Source organism: Micropterus dolomieu, linkage group LG23, assembly GCF_021292245.1.
Source record: "Micropterus dolomieu isolate WLL.071019.BEF.003 ecotype Adirondacks linkage group LG23, ASM2129224v1, whole genome shotgun sequence".
Classification (NCBI taxonomy): domain Eukaryota; kingdom Metazoa; phylum Chordata; class Actinopteri; order Centrarchiformes; family Centrarchidae; genus Micropterus; species Micropterus dolomieu.
In genome coordinates, this window is record NC_060172.1 from 9,005,378 (window position 1) to 9,025,525 (window position 20,148).

Sequence of the window (20,148 nt, forward strand, 5' to 3'; positions counted from 1 at the left end):
CAAACTTTGTTCAGCATAGTTAATCATTGCCTGCTGCGTGGCATCAGCTCTCTCTCTCTCTCGCTCTGTCTCACACACACACACACACACACACACACACACACACACACACACACACACACACACACACACACACACACACACACACACTCCCCATCTTTCATACGAACAGGCAGACTTTGTATTCAAGAGCCCTTTGCTGCTGATGCCCTGCCCAGGAATGTACAGCTGACCCTGCTCTCACATCTACAGCCCAGCTGATCCCAGACACACGCGCACACACACACGCGCGCACACACACACACACAAACACCATGGAGCATGCTCAGTTGTTCTTCTGTGATGCAGAATCAGTGCATTGCTATCAGTTCACTACACTTCCAATAACCCATGCCCTTAAGTTTGATGGAAGGAAATTGATTTCCACTCCCACAGTGGAAAAAAAAAAAAGTTATCGGGGTAAAAGGTAGAAGTAAAGATAGAAAGTCAGAAAGAATGGAAAGATTGAAAGAGCTTCATGAGTGTTTCTACACATTCAGCAATAAGAAGAACAATGAAAACCATCATCTTAAGCAGATTTAAGAGTCCTTTTTCACACTTATCACTACTGTTACTGTGTGGTCCATCACATTCATCTAACCTGTTGTTATCTGTACAATATTACACTGATTTATTGTGTCTAAACAAGTGATAGTGACAGACATCATTAATGAAGTAAGAACCCACAATATTTAGAGTGAGTGAATAAATGTCTGGTTTGCTACCATCAACTGACTGATGTAACATAAAAATGTATTTAACGGTCCTCATTAAAGTTCATGAAAAGCTTTTAGAGTCACTGTTGTAAATAGCGCTTGTTATACGGCTCTTTATAAGGGAACATTTCTCCACCACACAGGAAGTGATGCGTTTCATGTTCTGGTTTGTTTGGAATAAACAGCAGACAATGCTGGCAGTTTGCATTCGCTCTGAAAGAAAGGGTGCCACCTAAAGAAAGAAGTCTGAGGACAGATCTGAGGATGATAAGATCCAAAACGTTAAAAGAAACAAATAGAGAGAGAACACCAACACAATTAACAAGCAGCCACGGACGAAAAGAGCAACAGTACACACAGTTCACATTTGCCATCTGCCTCTAAAAAACTAATTTTTCTCCTACAATAATAATGCCACACTGCATGATGCAGAGCTAATAACGATCCAGCTCGGATCCACTCAGGCTTTATGAGATATGGATCCAAGAACCAACCAATTAAAAGGGACAGTAGTCGCCCAGATTAGACAGAAAATAATTTGGACCTATCTGAACTTGGGTCCTGCATTGGATCTCGGATAAGAGGAACAAAAAGTACCAGTGAAGGCCCCCTAGTTACAAGCCCACTGCATGAAAGCACAGTGCAGAAAAACCATAGCAATGACCTCATAGCATCCATGCAGATACAACTGGAAAAGACAAGTATGCCTTCTTTTAATGTTTGCCATGACAGAAGCAGCATTTTATCCAATCCTGCTGCTTTGACTTTTGGTTTTCAAATGTGTTTTAGTCTGCACATAGCATTAGTAAAAAAAAAAAAAGCAGTTAATTACATGACTGAGGATAAAGTGTTGCTGTTCCAGTGCAGTGTTTGCTGCAAATTCTTGCAGACTTACTGTATTTGGCAAACAAAGTGCTTGTGACTCAGATGCTGGTGTTCATGTGGATAGCCTGGGTTACTGACATTGTGTCATAAGTCATAAATCCCCCTGTTGTATCTAATGGATTCATTGAGGCTAATTATAATTGTACAAGGGGAGTCATGACAACACCTCACTAAATTTATTGCAGACTGAAAGCTACTTACTGTGGTGACTACTTTTCAAATGGCTATGTGGTGTAAAAGCGTTTCTTCTTCAGTCACAAGGCTACAGACGGATCTACTGGTTTCTACTTTCAGTTAAAAGCCCTTCATTGAGCAAAGCAGTCACATGTTTGCTCTGGAGCCCAAAGTACTTTGACCCTTCACACAGATTTTACAAAAGAGACACTCAAAGAGGGTACCACTAACTTGCTAGCTCTGCTAATTTACCTTTACCTGGAGGCCGCTCCAGTGAAGCTCGGTGGGAAAAGCTGAGAGTTGAGAGAGGAGGAATTGTAATATTGTGAAGAATATCATTCTGTTTGTTAACTGAAGAAAGACTTATAGTACATATATTTGATCACGTGGAGTATATAACTATCCATGTTCAACACCAGCATGCTAACTTTCTGAAGTGATGAAATATCCTTTCTATTTGAGTGTTTTTGTTAGTAGTTTTTGCCCGTTAGCTAACGTACAGCCAGGGTAGGCAACATTGGAGAAAATAGCACAGCTAGATTTTTATGGTGCGTTTTACTGGGAAGTCAGAATTTCCAAGTTCCCAGTCAGAAATTTCACCTCGACCTTAAGTCAGATTTCTGACTCTAAAAGTCGGGAGAACAGACTAACGCCAACTTTGTGATCCAAGATGGCTGTCAACAGTTAGAGAAAAGTAGTAGTTTATACTGTTTATTAGCACTTCTGTGTCGCATAGAAATTGTCACATGCGAAGTACTGTCCAACTGCTGTCTGTGGACATGTTGCTACTTGATAAGTACTGTGTTAGTATGCGTAAAAACAGCGTAATACGTTTTTATCAACTAGTGTAACAACAGCTAACCTGGCTAGCTGTAAATTACGACTACCTTAAATGGAACGAGCCATTAAAGTATTCAACCAAAAAAAGTCCCACCGCCTCCCTCCAAAGTCACTCCTCAAAAACACATTGTCATGCATGGTCAGAGTGCATGCAGGTAAGCAGATAGACAGGCAGGCTGGCAGTGCTTCCAGCCACAGCCACCGGATTTCTTTCCTTTTTTGTCAGGGCATTTGAATTATTGATTGCTCTTGGGACGTAAAGAGAATTTCAACAAATTTAACAAAAATGCTTCTGAAATAAAGTGCTACCCCCAGCACTAAACTGAAACATGTTCCTCCTTTACGACCTCTTAATTCACCATCGCCTGCAACTGCTCATCAACGTCAAACAAGTGGCTGCAGGCTTCGAACTTTAACTTCAATGGAGGGAAAGGCTTGGACAATTGCCAATTAATCAATTTGCCAATCAACAAAAAATCAATTGGCAACTATATCACAATCGATAAATTGTTTTATTAGTCTTTTATATTCATGAATTGAATATCTTTGGGTTTTGAACAGTTGGTTGGACAAACCAAGCAATTTGAAGACCATCACCTTGGGCTCTAGGGAATGTGGTCTATCTTAACTATCTTCTGACATTTTATATTAACAATTAAGTGATTAATCCAAAAATAAATCAACAGACTAAATTGATAATTAAATAATTGTTCATTGTAGTTGTTCACTTCTGCATTTAGGGACTTGTTGTATGCCAAACTGTAACTTGTCTTCATCATCTTCCCTCCAAACCATCAAAACAAACAGATCAGGAGCTGCAGTGGGGATACTGGTGTTTGCTTTAACCTCTGCATTCCATAACATTCTGATCACTCACCAGATTTAATTTGCTTTTAGAGTATAAGCATACTCTGTTGAAGCAAGACTCATTTAAAGGCGCAAGTAGGCAGCAGGGCAGAGTGTAGCTGGAGGCAGTGCACCTGGCTGCTTCCCAGGGTTGCGTGCTTGTGTGTTTTAGAAGAGGTTGCTGGCCCTTTAAAAGCTAAGATGGTGTCCTACAAGCTGCAGTTTCTGCCTTCCGTTTCCTTCCTGCCTCTCAGAGATCACAGAGAATTTAAAATTGAACCTGAACCTGAACCAACCTGGCACAGAGAGATAAAGACAGAGATAGAAATATTTCCGTATTAACCGTGGAAATGACAGTGCTCTCAGCAATGCAATGAGGTCACTGTTACAAAACTCTTCCCCTAATTGCAAAATAGCCTGCCTGCCTGCAAGGATACACTTGTAATTGACTGTTATATATACTCACTGGCATTCGTATTTGGCACATGTTGAGCTGACAATGTCAACTCTGCTTGTGTACAGGCAGACCATCCGCACATATAGGTGTTTCTTTTTTTTTTCATTGACCAGGGCAAAGTCAATAAGGTGCACTTACTTTCTTGTTACGGGTCTCCGTGTGCATCTCGGTTGCCGGAGCGGTGCAGCGGCGAAGGGGTGGAGCAGCAGGAGCAGGAGGGGGTCGGTCGGGGCTTTGGGTGTAACGTTACCTCTATCTGAATAAGAAGGGAGAGATGAGGGTTTGGGGGGGACTAGTTTTCCACCTTTACAGTAAAATTTCGGGATATAGGAACACGATCCCTGCCTCTTCCAGTGTTTCTTTTCAGTTCATATCCGCAGCGTCGAAGGCTCCCTTTGCTCCCCCAAAAACAGCCAGTCTCTCTGTGTCTCTCCCTCTCTCTCTGACGGCGTGTTGTTGCCGTGTATTCAAGGGTTGGGCTCTCTCTCTCTGCCTTTTCCTCCTCCGCCTCTCCCTGCTTGTGACCCCACCCTGCGTCCCCACCCCTCATCTCTCTGTCAGTCATGAGCTACGCAGCCCTGCAGAGGAGCTGAGTTACCGGCGACCCGACACCGGCTGCAGGCAGGCAGTCAGGCAGGCGGACCGGCAGGAGGAGAGGAGCTGCAGCAGAACCGCGCACTAATGCATGGGAGATTTAAATCGCATGCAACCAGCACGGATCTGCTCGCATCCATGTATCTCAGTCTATTAATGCCATGCTGCAGCAGCGGGCTGCTTATTGCCAGGCAATGGTGAAGAGAAGCACCCATGTCACCTTACTGACGTCAGCCAGCAGGCTAATTGAGGACACTTCAGCTGGGTGGGGAGGGTGAGAGCTTTTCACAGTAGGATATATTCGGGACTTTGCAGCATTACGTTTGATAAAAGACCTTAGATTGATCAAGGAAGGCAGCCAAGTCTGATAGTTGGCAATAAACATGGTGTTCTAACCACACCCTTTCTAATAAAGCAGGGTGTGGCACTCTAAAGTGTTTCATGTGTTTTTTGTCTTTGTAAAAACAAAAAAAACAACATGCACCATGTTAGGTCTGGTGTGTGTTTCCAATATAGAAAGATCAGACTAACAGCTGAAAAATACAATCCGGTTAGGATTTTTCTTTTTAATTGTGAAAGTGTATGCACTAGGTGCAAGACCAGTGGCTCTATTTTCAGCCCAAGATGCCCCACAATCGAGGCTGTTGCATTATTTGTCGCCGAGTGTAACCATGAAACATAGCGTACAGTTCATAACTGTAAATGTGGAGATTCTACTACATTTCCCATGATTCCACACCCCGGAAGTTGACGCACAAGGCGGAAGCATGCGAAGGTAAACACAACTTTAAGTTATCAGTGTGAAATACCAGTATTTTTTATAAGGATTGTGGTATTTTTAATTTAACGGATCAGGTTTAAGACCAAATTTGACACCAGTGGAACCAGAAAATACCAGTTTATATCTGTTACGTACATTTTACATCAATCAGGTAACGTTAACGTTACTGCTGTTGTCGTGGAGATAGCGACAACCAACCAAGCTAGCGTTAAATATTTCGTTATTCACGATTTAACTATAAATACGTCAAAATTAACGTTTTCATTTTTGTTAAACTACATTGTAGATGGATAGCTTAGCATCTGCAGTCCGTCTGACCTCTGGCAGCTATCCTCGTCCAGGTTGCCTCTGAAGGTTTCAATTTATCTCATGAAAATGTCAATAACGTTACAGAGAACTGAAAACAAAGTTGAATAAAATTATAATAGAAAACAGACATCTTTCCTCTTTCTCTGTCAAAGCCAGTTATGGTGGTCTGCAAAATTCTACCGAGGCTGTCACGGTATTGTGATATTTGTTACGTTTTATTAGCACATGTAGTTAAATGTCTGCCCACTGCTCAGCTTTTTTTCTCAGTTCATTTGAGTTCAGTGAAATACGGGGTGGACGACGTTGATAAAATCTTACATTATAACACCTGTATGTTTTAGTGATATCGATATATGCTGAGATTCAGTCAATTATGTGGAAATTCAATTGAAAAAGTGTTTATAGCTAAAATAAAAGACAGTAATGTAAGCTTTTGACAGGATTAAATCCCTAACAAATTAAAGTACTTTATCACATTGATGCAAAAATCCTTGCTATAAAGTAACCCTGCTAATTGATTTGAAATGTTGCCTGTAATGTCCTAACATTAATTGTCAATTGATATTAAAGGAATCACTACCTCAGTATAAATAGCCTAGAAAAACCTTTGACTTAGACACATTGCTGTCCTCTCAATGTTGTATATTGTCTTATAAACAATTAATTAATCCATCTAGGTCAAGTACCTGCACATAATACTTACTTATCCCAGCATCCATGTGTACATGTATGCATGTGTATGTGCACCTGTATATCTCATCCACTATAATAACAATAATAATAATAATAATAATGGTAATAATAATTTACTCCTGCATCCTTTGCACTCTGCTCATTGCACTATTGTCTCAATCTGTCTATATTGGTTTTGTTTATAGTGTGTATATATGTGTTCTCTATACTGTTGCCTGTTTCTGATTTTATTATTGTATAAGTAAGCACATCCTGAGCAATGTACAATCCAGAGTCAAATTCCTCGTATGTGTAAACATAGGCTGATTCTGATTCTGTTTCTGATTCTGACTAATCGATTAAACGTAATAGTTAAATCTAATGTTAATGTCGTTTAATCGAATGTCAATCAACAGAAAATGATCCAGCCACTATTTTGATAATTCATTGATCATGTATGTCATTTATTCTAGAAGAAATGCATAATTTCCCCTAGTTTCAGCTCAAATGTAAGGATTTTCTGTTTGTTTTTTTGTTGTATGTGATTGTAAACTAAATATATTTGGGTTTTGGACTGTAAATTGGACTCAGTCCAGTCCAGCCTCTTCAGGGAGTGTCCCCCAAATGGCAGAATAACGTCATACTGTCACCTGAAAGTAACAACTGGTTGATGATGTTGGATGTGTCCTTTTCCTACCCTTGTATAAGCGACGGATGTCTCTGTGTTGTGTTGGTCAGAGTGAGCAGGCAGTCCTGTGAGGACGGCCCACTGTTGGAGGAGCAGGAGACGGAGGGCCAGCGGCAGCTGCACAGCCTCCTGCTGCAGCAGCTCCACACTGACGTTGACATCGATCGGTCAGAAACTGTCTGTTTGTATCTCCGTAAAATGAGTTTACCATAAAAATATGACATTGTAATGTGTGGAGAAATTAAATCCAAACCTCCACGGACATTCCTTGATAACATTTGGTTTCCGTATGGTTTTACAGTGCAGCACAATTTATCTCCTCTGGGCACATTCTTTGTACTTCCATCCAACTAGATTTTTCCTACAGTGCTGGTGCTGGGACAAATTGTTAACAGAAATGTACCACAATACAATCTCTTGCCTAATGTTATCAGTACAATGGCACCAATATTACAGTACATTCTGAAAACAAATCTGCCTCTTGATAACAGATCTTGACAGTTGCATAAAATTCCAGCTACTATAAAACATTATCTTACCTTACAACTAGTAAACGTGCTTTAAGCCTTTTAAACTTAATATACTGATATATTTATGTTAATAATTACTGACATTAAGTAATTTGTCTTTTAATTCAACTCAGTTTAGAAGATCATGTCTGAAGACAGGACTACAGATTAGAGATACTGCAGGGTGCTATTATTTACCTCAGACACTGTATAACTGTGCTGTAGTATAGTGTTTTTTATCTATTGAAATTATTTTATGATCAAATACTTGTAGTTCCTCCCACAAAACATGAATCTGTTTGAAGATCAATTTGATTTATAATCACAGAGTTTAGGATCAGTTTTTTGGCTCTGTTGCTTCCAAAAATATTTGTCCAAAGCTTCATTCAAATGCAAATTATGGTTAACCTCTCAAAAATATAGCCTGCCTGTGTGTTCCTGTGTAGCTCAGTGGGAGAAGAAAGCTGTGTCTGCAACTTTATTCCCGCCGGTGCTCTCTGTGCTGTATAAAAAATGCTGTTATGTTGCCTTCACAGGGTCCCACAGTGCAGCCTGAAGGATTTTTAAACACAACCCTCAGGGCTACATATTCGTACTCAGCCCTCTTTTTATCAGTACATTCATACTGTAAAACATGAAAAACAACATTTAGGCCATGGGACCCTGAAAGTGTCTGCAGCTGCTTTTGAGGTAGCGCTATAAGTGGATCCTGCATGATGTAATTTTTATTTTATTTTTTTATTCTGTCCTTCAGATGTGTAGCCAAGAGGCAGTGCTTCGCACCGGCATCACTTTATCGGCCGTTTGGGGAACAGGCGGCTGGAGTGAGAAGCCTCTCCCAGTTCCAGGCCCTGCAGGATGGGGAGAATGAGCTGGCCAGCTTGCGGGAGCTGGGCCTTACCGACACCGAGATCCAGCTGTGGCAGAGCAGAGACGCACCGGAGGCATCAGAGAAGGTAAAACCTGCTGCAGACAGAGAGGTAGCTCAGAACTGGAGGATCTGGCTTAGTTTCAGGGTCCTGCATGTATTTTCTTTATCAAAATACCTTCATGTCACATGGATTTAAAACTCTGAATTTGCTCATGGGTATAAATGATTGGTGTCTATTTTTTCTTCTACTGAAATAAACTACTTAGAGGTCCAAGTATCTTCATGTAGCCATGGGCAAAGGATGTATTGTTATGTGATTTTTGTGCTCAACGTTTAAACAACAAATTAATTAAACATCCAAATATATAACTGATTGTGTAAGTCAGATTAAGCATTAAATATACCTTTATAATCATGTACGCATTTGGGCCAAATCTAATCTTCATGATCTCTGAGGTAACACTGATATACATTCTATATATAAACCTCATCCAACAAACTAATGTCCTAACCCCGGCTGTGTGCCCACACAGTCCCATGGTGTGTGCGCAGCTCCAGGTGCGAAGCAGCAGCGCCTGCAGGTGATCAGAGACAAGATTGAAGCCAGGGCAGAGCTCCTGTCCCGCCCACAACGCTTCGCCTCCAGCCGGCCACTGTCACGCCGGGAGATGGAGATAGAACGGGCGCTTTTCCAGGGAAATGACCGGCTGGGTTTTCTCACTGCACTTTACCATAGAGGTACTGTTGTGTTTTTTTTTTCAATTCATTTCAAATCAGCTTTATTGGCATGAATGTATAACAACAATATTGCCAAAGCTACATATAAAGGACATAAGAGCAATACTGTTGTGTTTCTGACGACCAGTTTAAGAGACATGTTGAAAACATACTGAGAGGTGAAATATTAAAGAAAAGTCAGAAAGAAAGTTTTGCGGGTGATTAATCCCAAGAATCATACAAAGACATCTCCTCCTCCAACTCCAAACACAAAAGAAGCAAAAGAGACACATTGAGTCACTTTACAGATTTTCTTACCCAAGGCAGTTTAGAAACTTTGTAATAGTATAATAGACTTCAGTTTAGAATTTCTGGAAAGGTTAAAATGATGTTATCTACATTCCAGGTCTTAAATTATAGCTTATATATAGTTTATAGTATGTTTAATATTATTATCTGTACATTTACAGGTCAGTCTTAAATATGCTGTGGTTTCTTTATGCAACTGCCAGTGAGGAATTCAACAAGTTGCTGTTGGCCTGTATTTTGATTTGCAACATTGCAACAATACTTTTTTAATAATGTTATTAATACGTATCATATAATTTCTGAAACCCAGGTTAATGAAAGGAGAAATCAATCCTGTGTTCTTTGAATGAGAAGTCTGACAACATGGAATGGATTTTCTAAAGAAATTCAAATTAGTAAATTAGAAAAATAAAGCTGTCAAAAACAAAAGCACAGAGGAGAGAAATACAGTTAAACAGTCACTGTCGAGTCCCTTAAGTCCATATCAGAAGATCTATCTTGTATTTTCTGTCACAGATGAAGATAAACAGGAGGGCCAGCAGGGGGAGTCGTCCTCTGATCCCATGGACTCTCTCTACAGAGACGTTCTCATAAAGGAGAGTCAACAAGCGTCACTACAGGACTCTCAGAGAGAGACAACTGGAGCATCACACCTGCCTTCGAACAGAATTGTATCTGACCAATTACAGGACTCACAGAGAGACAACAATCAATCAAAAGAAGCTTCTGATCAATCAGAACTGCAGGGTGAAAAAAGTAGCTTGTCAGTACATTCAGTGCCAAGTTCAGACACTTCAGAGGCGCATCTCACTCAGGACAGACCGCGGCAACCACCACTGGCTGCTCCAATACACATCAATATAAGTCAGCCAATCGGTAGTCTGCGTGGAGCTGTGACTGCGAGGTCAGGGGGACCCCTGACTGTCAGAGGGGAAATTGAGACAATCTCAGACGAAGAAATCCTGAAGAACCGTGAATCTGAAGAAGAGATCCAGAGCATCCCGAGGTTCCGAAACTACCTGCCGGGAAAACCCTCCAAGGTATCAACAGCTGCATCTGCTAGCCACAAAGCCACAAACATTAAAATGCTTTCTCCAAAGGAATAAGATTAGAGACACAGTTTTAGAACTGCTGATATGGGTGCAGTCAGCAGCACCCATATCAGCAGATATGAAACTAAACTTCCTGTATAACTGCTTGTCGCTTCTACAAAAATCCTTTTCCTGTCTCATGTGTCACATTTTTGTGAGTTAAGGCTCATTAACAAGTGGTACTGTAAGCCACTTTTCAAGAAGTGCCCATCAAATGGCAGAATACTGTCATGCTGTCACCTGAAAGTAACGCTTTTTTAATGATGGTGGATGTGTCCTTTTCCTACTGTATATGCATCCAATGAGTGTCAGAACTGATGTCTCTTAAAAGCATAGGTTTGCAGTTTTTAAAGTCAGATGCTAATATGAACATTAAAACAGGTTTTGCTGGCTGTAATCATTCATCTTATTCATACTGGCCGTTGAAGGAACCCTTACTAATGTGCTTCCAATGTAAGTGATGGCGGACAAAATCTACAGTCCTTGTTCTGTGTGAAAATGTATTCTGAAGTTTATCTGAGGCTAGCATGACATTTTAGCAGTCTGACTCCGCTAAGTCAAGTGAATATCTTCCAAAATCTTCTGATTTAGGAATGGATCTCTTGATGGCCAGTGTGAACAGGAGAAATGATTACAGCAAGCAAAATGTCTTTAATGGGCACATGCCTGCTGTTTTAACACAGACTTGAAAATGTGTGGACCTGCCCTTCTGCTTCTAAAATGAAGCATTAGATCATCTCACATTCAAGTTCTGCAGGCTAAAAACCACTGACATGTAGGATGGTACTGTGTCTGGCAAAAGAAAAGGATGATTGTTGTTGTTTACTGTAATTATATTTTCCTGCATTATATTACCCTCATAGCATCAGAGATACATTGATGACAGTGGTATGACATGCAGTTAAATAAATAGGTAAGCATTTACATAAATGTGGTTATTTGCTTTCTATCCATGAGAGAGATTACCACATAGATATTAAAGTCATTTCTATGGCATCACAGGGGAAGAGGTTCAAGTGCTGTGGAGCTGATAAACTGTACATACAGCTGTCACTATGCAGCGCTGTCAAAAAAGCATCTGCAGCTTATTGAGGATTTCTGTTGCTGTGCGTCTCACTGTAGGTGCTGTGTGTAAAGAACCTGAGTGCACAGGCGTCAGTGGCCCAGCTGGTGGCACTGTTCTCCAGGTTTGAGCGGGAAAATGAGCCGCCAGTCCTTTACCGCCTGCTGACTGGAAGGATGAAGGGGCAGGCCTTCATCACTCTGCCAGGTCAGAAACAGTTTCTCACACACTAAAAGGTGAAAGCGGTGCTGTCTGCTGCCTCTTTAACCAGGGCATTCTTTGGTCATGATGCCCTGTATGAGATTTCGCATACTATATTTCACTCCCTACCAAAGTGGCAGACAGACTAACAGACCAACATCTCTAGAGCCACACTGGTAGCTTTGCAAAATAAATGTATGTTTTAATGTACAAATAAAAGCCGTGTCCATTATACAGTACATGTATTTGTTATAACGTCTATCTGTTTTTCTTTGGCAGATGCTGAAACGGCACAGAAAGCCTTGCAGCTGGTCCATGGATACCGGTTGCTAGGGAAACCTTTGGTGGTGGAGTTTGGCCATGAGCGACAGGAAAAGGAGAAACAGAAGAAAGAGGAAGTGTGGGAGGAGAGGAAATAGAAGAACAAAATATGTTTATTCCTGACAACATGGATCCTCTAGAGTTGTGAGAGACAGACTGAGATGGATGTGATTGTATATTTTTTATTTTTGTTATTATGTATTAAAAAATGATAATCTTTGCCAGTTTCATCTTAATAAAAGGCATTTCTTAGCCTTTTTATTGTCATTTTGCTAAAACAGCAGGCTTAGACATTACTGTCGAACACATTCTATTAATAAAACTAACATAATAAATTAAATAACACTCAAGTTGTTGATGGCAAAAGTAAAGCAAAAATGCAGATGCACTACCTGGGACATGATAGGTCTACCTATTAAACAAGTTCAGGTTTATATTTTGTTTTACAGACGACACAGTTTCCTCCATCTTCTGCCATGTAATTAAATATCGCCTCTTCAACGTAGTGTACTCCATTGTTAAATTTTCCACATCATTAACCTCCAGTTAAACATTTCAAGCCTTAGAGCCTCATTAAGTCCTCATTAAATGTTTGTAATTTCTGATTGAGATTCTGTTGGAATTTTACCAATTAATATTTATTCTATATAAAAACAAAATGGCTCTGGGATTATTTTTGTATCTTGCAAAATATCATAATTAGGTGAACCAAACAAAAAATATGACTAAAATAAGGTACGGTTTTACCACATTCTCTCCAACACTTATGAAGACAAAGCTTTTCATTGTAAAACTGACTGAGTGGGCTGTACAGAAACTGAACCCTCTTTTCAATAAATAAATGCAGGCATGTACATCAGTCAGAGGGATGTTATTACAGTAAGTACAGTAAAGATTACTACAAAAGGGACACAAATGTACAGCAGCATACCATAACCAATTAGACTCCAGTGCAACATGAAGGTCAATTGAAATGCTCTATGTATGCAATTCCTCAGTTTAAAACAAAAAAAGTGTTATTCTTCTTTTGGACACTAGGTGGAGCCTTTCAATCATTACCAGCTAGTCTGCTTTTTGACTTGTATGTTCCATCAGCTATACAGCTATTACAGTTAAATTAAGCTTCTTTACAAAGACTTAATACAGCATAAAACCCCAATAATGTCTTTATTTTATATCTTCACACAAATGGTGATGTACGGCAGCACAAAGCGGTGCATCTTAGTGGGCTAGCAGGAAATTTAAGCTTGAACTTTGTGTTTCTTCAAATGTTGTCAAACGTTTTAAGAAACTAAAATGATCACTAAAAGAAAACCACGGTGACTTTTTCTAACAGCCTAATGTGATTGTTCATACTATTTTAATCTCTTGTAACGGGACACACGTAGACTGTCGTCAGAATTTGAGCTACACCTGTTCTTTGTAAAGCAATTTTGTAACGTTTGTGTTGACCCCCCGGCCTTTCTGTGTGGAGTTTGCATGTTCTCCCCGTGTCCACGTGGGTTCTCTCCGGGTGCTCCGGCTTCCTCCTACCATCCAGACATGCAGGTTAGCTTAATTGGTGTCTCTAAATTGTCTGTAGGTGTGAGTGGTTGTTTGTCTATGTGTGGCCCTGCGATGGACTGGCGACCTGTCCAGGGTGTACCCCGCCTTTCGCCCAATGTAAGCTGGGATTGGCTCCAGCCCCCCGCAACCCTGTATGCAGGATAAGCGGTTGATGATGGATAGATGGATGGATGGATGGATGGATGCGTTGACCCCACACAACGCAATTGTTGGATGAATAATTTATCTTAATTTATTAGTGGAATAATAATTTTTCAACCATATGTCAACCTATCAGATGCAGCAACTTTGTCACACAATGTTTTATTAGTGAACGAATGCCCCTGACAACACAAACTATTATTTTCTCATGTTTATGTAAATGTTTTCCACAATCATTAATATTTTTTGCACCTGTTTGTCTGAAGTCGCTCTCCCTTGCTTTAAACTTTTGGTTGCAAAAACACACCTGTGCCTGTCTTCAACTGGTTTCTCAAGTACATGAAATCAGTTACTGTATGATGGTGTTGTTACCAAGTCCTCTGCTCTCAATTAATAACTGTAGAAAGAGACAGAACTCCAGTCTGACTTACTCATGTTTGGAAGGCAACATCCGCCAGCTGGAGAACAAAATCCAGGAAACGGAAACGTTGATTGATAACTTTTTCAGCATTTGTTATGCTTACACATTAATGCATCACTAATTATAACCCTGTATTATCATACATATTAATATTCTCTAATGAGTATTTTACCTATGTACCTTTACTTTTGAATTCAGGACTTGTAACAGAGTATTTCTACACTCTGTGCTACTTATACTTCACTAAAAGATCTGAGTAAGATTCTTCCTCCACTTCCATTTCATCTCTTTTAAGTTTTACTGTTGACCATTACTATTTGGTTGGTTAAATTTTTTGTTGGCATCTTTCTCTTTGTGAATGTTCATTCTGTTGTTATGCACAGTATTGTGACAATGATGATGATGATGATGATGATGATACATACACAATTATTTTTTGCGGTTTTGTAATTGTTATTTTTCCAGGGTTTCATTTACAGAAGACAAATGCTGAAAACTGGTATTCAACCTAATATTATAATTGTATTAATTTACTGCAGAACTAAAATCTTTTTTTATTTGGTGTTTGTTTACCTTATTTTGTTTAACCCTGGATCTCCCTGATGCATGAGGAAGGACGACTCTCTGCTGGTTGCACAGCTTGTATGTGGGGCAAATAGCGTTCTACTTTGTGTTTTTGAGATTGTGTTTGCTTTTCTGTGTGTGTGTGTCTGGTTCACTTATCTCTGGGGTTCTCTTTGTCAATGTCTGTTGGTTGAACCAGTTCAATTCCTGGCCTATATACAGCCCTATATGGAGTTCTGCAATACTAACGACCTTATAACACACTCAAACTCTGAACTCTAGTCCTCTCAGACCCAATTAAAAGTTTGCACAGATCCAGTGGAACCTGTACCACAGACTACTAGTTTTAAGAGGATCAAGATCCAATCATCACCTTAAGTACTTCTATGTTTAGAGAACAAGTGTTATCATGTGCACTTCGGTCTCACAATCCACACGTGAGTTGAACTGAAACTGCATATTGATCGAGCTAAAGTAGTGACTTTGTTTGTCTAGGTTTGTTTGTGTAGATCTTCTGTTTGCCTTCAGTTCAGGGCCATGATCTTTTTCCTATTCTAGACTGAAAACACCAGCAGTTTTTATTTATTAACAACTGCTCTATAAAAGAGCCTTCATGTGCCACTTATGTATGTTTAAACTTTAAAGTTGTGTTTTTAACATATTAAGGGCAATATACTTATTCAATACAGACCTAAATGTCTTAAAGGAAACACTTTCTTATATTTATATGCATTTTTGTGAGCAGCTTCTTAGTACATTGCGTTTTGACATTAGTGCCCATCAATATTAGATATATATATAATATCAGAAATCAAGTGCTTCTTGGTATGCATGCTGATTTTGAATATAATCTATAATATAATTTTTAATTCAGTTGTCTATAACATAAATATTCATGGGGTGCCATATAAAATAGTGTTTTGGGGGCAAAAATACAACAAATGATGATAAGAAAAGTTCTGATTTATTTCAAAATAAAAACAAACTAGAAAAATGCACATAACATTTTCACACTTTGATAATAATAATAAGGCACAACATTATTTAGTATGAAAACAGATTTGAATACTTTTGGTTACACTTCATGTGGGAAGTCCAGTAGCATATTAGCTAACTGGCAATGGATAGGCTGTAATGAGTCGGTAAAAAAGGTTTCAGGTGATACAGTACTGTGAGAGGTATTCTGTAGGGCTCAGATTGGAAATGTCAGGTTTGGGTTCAGATTTGACAGTGACGGTGAATATCTACAAAAGCAGCAAACAGTTAACAGTTATCAACAGTGGACTGTCCAAGTAATATAGAATTACCAAATATCAACAGGAAGTCAAAATGTTCGAACAGTCCAGGCATCAGTGAGAGAATGATGCATTTCCATGAACCATTAATATTTTTTAAATACAATGCCATTAAATTTGACTTATTTTTCTTTTCCTACAGTCTGCAGTGCTCGTGCAGCAAAACCAAAGCATTGGTTGGCTTTATGTATAGACAGAACACAGCGGCTGCAGTAAGATCATAGAAAGGTTTGTGTAATGTAATTTGGATCTTTGGAAAGTATTTCTGATATGTAAAATTGTAGAACCATATATTTCCAATCAAAACATTTTGTACCATATGGCGCATTCGTCATATGACTTCCATAGCAGATTTAAGGTCCGGTATGCCTGTTGCTGAACTGGTATTGTCATATCGTTTTTGGCCGCTTTGACAAAATACCCATTATTTGTTTAAGTATGAGGACATGCTTCTCTGTGTGTGTGTCATTTGACTTTCCTACATAACAGATAAGTTGCTATCAAAGTAATGGAAATGTGTCAGATCCTACACTTATAAATGTGTACAGTCTTAAGAAAAGATGAAACTTTAACAGAGAAAAAAACAGTAAAATAGTTTGTTGCAGTCTAATTGTACGGAAATGCCACAATTGCACTTTATTTAACAAATCTTTAAAAAAGGACCCACCACAGATTGCAGAAAGGCCATCAAACACAGCGTGACAAGCCAGATTCTTGTCATACAGTTTACTCATCTCTCATTTGTTTGTCATGTATTTAATTTGTCTTGATTCTCCGTCAAGTATATAGTGTGAACATTCATTTAAATACACTTTATGAATACAGTTAATCAAACAAAGTTGTCAGCGGACCACATTTAAACGTGTGATGGAGTAACAGTAACCTCAGACATATCCTGTAATGTCATATCCTGCTGCATTGGGCTTCTTGGCTCCCTGGACTCCATGTGCACTTGACTGGGAGCTGCCACTGGTATTGCGGACCATGCTGGCTGTGTTGATGCCCCCCACCTGCAGGTTGGGGTTGCGATAGGTCTGTGAGGTGGTCCGTGCCCCTGTGCCCGGCATGCCACCTCCTAATGGGTATGGATACCCACCAGCATGCCGTCTCCCACGGCCTCCATCCTGCTCCTCACAGCATGACACAGAAAGCATCCCCCCTCCCAGCATGGAGGCGAGAGCAGAGGCCAGACCAACATACAAACAGTCCCCCAGCTCATACTTCATGCTGGCCGATATGGTGGGTCGGTAGAAGGTCTGGACCACCTCATGTGTGGTCCACGCCACCGGTATGAGTGCCAGGAAGCCCGCGGCAAGAAACAAGCCCCCACTGGCACCTGCCACCCGACTCTTAACTCCACCTGAACCCTCTAAGCAGAGAGTGCACTGCATCCCTAGGACCGCCATGGCAATGGCGAGGACAGACAGCACAATGGAGATGACCATGAGGGCACGAGAGGCCTGCAGGTTGGAGGGCAGGGCCAACAAGGAGTTGTAGGTCTCACACTGGAAGGCCCCTGTGCTCTGGTAGACGCATTCCATCCACAGGCCCCTCATGTTGGCCACGGCTGTGACAATGTTGGAGCCAATGTGGGCAGAAATCTGCCAGTATGGTAGCACTGTGGCGACCATGGTACCCAGCATCCCCAGCAGGCCCAAGAAGAAGCCCATCAGCTCCAGAGCTGCAGATGCCATGGCAACAACTGTGATAGAGGAGACGCAAAAGCACTTGCATGTTGTAAAAATGTACATCTTAAATTTTTACCATCCACATTATGAGAACGTGGCATTAGTAAATCACTCCAGATTAGATAATGTCAGGTGAGTTGTCAACTACTTAAAGGGACACTAAAATAAATGCTTTTCAGTTTTTTTGACAGGTTCCATCATCACCAACTGGTGAAGTCACAATAATACACAATACACAATAATATGTGCAATAATGTCAAAATATTTAACAACCAGAAAAAGACCATTACCTGATGGTATGGGTGGCGGTGTATATTAGATATAGAAGCTAAGTATAAGTTCCAAAAATTCAAATAAACTAGTATTTCTTTCTAAATTTAAGTTCCTTATCTTAAAAAAAATTTAGCTTCAGGTTAGCCAGTCTGAGCAAGCAAATGTTTTTTGGCTTTGTCAGCATGCTAATTGTCAAGCAGTGTTGTGGTGGCAGCCCGGCTGACGGTGAGTGTCCTGGTTTTTTCTACTTTTTATCAGTTTTTCTGCTTTTTCCATTGGTTTCCTGTTCTCTGCCCGCCTCTCTGTGTTTTCTCCCCCGTGTGCTCTCTCTCCCTCCGCTCCTGAGCCCAGCCAACTACCTGCACCTGCAACCCATCATCCACCTCGTCTGCCTGCCACACCTGCCAGTCATCAACCTCATCCCAGCCTGTATTTCAACCCCGGTTCTCCACACCATCCTTGCTTGATCGTCGTTGCTCCATTCCTGGTGCCACTCCTGTGTTCAGGCTTCCTCGTTTCTTGTTTTTTCAAACTTACCCTGTGCCTTGTCATTGTCTCCCCCTAACCTTGTCTCTCTGTCTGTGTCCCTCCCAGGTACACTCACCCTCGTCCTCCGTTCGGCTGGGCTCAACCACTGGCCCACTCCCCTTCGGACCTCCCTCTCGGCGTCCTCCCTGTTACCCAGCCTCTCCTCGCTTCCTTGGCCCCTGTGTTCCCCGGCTCCCTGGCCCCCGGTCTCCTTGGTTCCCCGTGCCAGTACTTCCCCGACGTCCTCCTCTCCCTCCACTCCAGTCCCTCTCACCCTTTTTCCCCCAATAAACCTCCTTCCCTCTGAACGCTGCATTTGGGTCCTCTCTGTCCACACACCACACCTCGTAACAAAGCAGTCTATTTTAGTAAGCACTCACGCTTACTTCAACTGGATTAGAACATTACATAGTTATAATTTACAAGATAAAAGCTAGTTAGTTAGCTTGCTACTTTTTTAAATTCTCAGGTTATTTTACCATTTTGTTCATGAGATCATGAATTGATTTGACAGTGTGTTAGCTATTTGTATCATGTTTACAAACCACTACAGAAAAATTACTTCACATCTCACTTATAACTGTAGTGGGGTTTTTTTGCAGTACTGTAGCTCCATTGTAATGAGGTAAATTGACCGTAGTACTGTTGATTTGAAACTTTATTTAAACGTAACTGCCAGCAAAGGTGGCTTGCAGCTATTCAGCCACTGGTTTGTTGGTACTTTTGTAAATCTTTCAGCCAAGACGAAAATTGTAGTCAGAAATTCCTGCTATCTCTGTCTCAGAATTACTTCTGCTAGGTTTTTACCACTTTACTGCTCGTAAATACGGTCTGATAGATATGATGAGGTCAACAGATCCAACAAACATTAATACTTCTACAGTACGTTTCAACTCAAACCAGATACAAATTAACATCAACTCCTTGCCATTACTACTACTGCTACTACTACCACTAATTACTATTAGTATTTACTATTTCTATTACTTTAACTGGAACCAATTAGCCGTTGCAATACTAGCACAATGGCAGGTCCCATAGGTTAGATGTTTCTGAATACTGAATCAATTCAAAATTAAAGTCTTTTTCCATGAATTAACATTGTGTCAACTGATTGTGTACCTCATACACTCAAAACATCTTGTCAACTAAAAATACAGTAATATGTACCACACACACAGCCCACTTTCATGCATTACCTGAGACTGCTGCAGATTATGGAAGAGCCAGGCGCGGGACTAGTTGATGGTTTGATTATGTTCGTTTGCTGCAGGGGATGAAGTTGCAGCTGGAGCAGAGGATGAGGAGGTAGAGGATGAAGACACAGCAGAGCCAGCAGCCAGTACCGATTGTATTCACTACTGGTATTTCTGTTGAACCTGCTCCTGCTTCTCCAGTGGAAAAAAAAATTCCTTTTTTTGCTTGCTGTATTATACTCTGACTGCTTCCTCAGACCTTGTCATAGTCGCAGCTGCTGTGCTGCTCCTGTTCTTGTAAATGGCACCTACTCTGCTGGCTGCATTTGGACTAAGCGAGCCAAAAAACACTTTCAGAACAAATGCTTTTTAAGAAGATCCTTTGAGTTCGAT

General features: G+C 40.5%; 3 protein-coding genes across 7 annotated transcripts in view; 1 reads left to right on the plus strand and 2 right to left on the minus strand.

Moving 5' to 3' along the window:
* klf8 (Kruppel-like factor 8) overlaps positions 1–5,762 on the minus strand; it is a 67,716-nt gene extending 61,954 nt beyond the window's left edge. Inside the window, exons 1-2 of one of the 3 annotated variants that reach the window (XM_046039012.1) lie at positions 5,651–5,762; positions 4,096–4,213 (exon numbers count right to left, since the gene is read on the minus strand). In XM_046039012.1, the coding sequence (XP_045894968.1) occupies positions 4,096–4,122 (27 nt within the window). In that variant the 5' untranslated portion in view covers positions 4,123–4,213; positions 5,651–5,762. Of the gene's footprint in view, positions 1–4,095; positions 4,743–5,650 lie in introns of those variants that run through there. The other 2 variants (XM_046039011.1, XM_046039013.1) reach the window with 2 other exon arrangements.
* On the plus strand, positions 4,413–12,335 carry rbm41 (RNA binding motif protein 41). Of its 3 annotated transcripts, none has more exons than XM_046039008.1 (7): positions 4,413–4,825; positions 7,052–7,168; positions 8,265–8,466; positions 8,915–9,119; positions 9,924–10,447; positions 11,621–11,768; positions 12,042–12,335. In XM_046039008.1, the coding sequence occupies exons 1-7, from the start codon at positions 4,713–4,715 to the stop codon at positions 12,179–12,181; spliced, it is 1,449 nt and encodes a 482-aa protein (XP_045894964.1). In that variant the 5' UTR covers positions 4,413–4,712; the 3' UTR covers positions 12,182–12,335. The 3 variants fall into 3 exon arrangements, with proteins under 3 accessions (XP_045894964.1, XP_045894966.1, XP_045894965.1); XM_046039010.1 differs by lacking the exon at positions 4,413–4,825 and adding an exon at positions 4,870–5,326; XM_046039009.1 differs by lacking the exon at positions 4,413–4,825 and adding an exon at positions 5,734–5,834.
* A 3,452-nt stretch (positions 12,336–15,787) lies between these two features.
* Positions 15,788–18,250, minus strand: cldn2 (claudin 2). Its single transcript, XM_046040355.1, has 2 exons — positions 18,049–18,250; positions 15,788–17,772 (listed from the first exon to the last, which is right to left on the minus strand). Exon 2 carries the CDS (start codon positions 17,762–17,764, stop codon positions 16,955–16,957), a length of 810 nt encoding a protein of 269 aa, XP_045896311.1. The 5' UTR covers positions 17,765–17,772; positions 18,049–18,250; the 3' UTR covers positions 15,788–16,954.
* Positions 18,251–20,148: the final 1,898 nt, after the last annotated feature.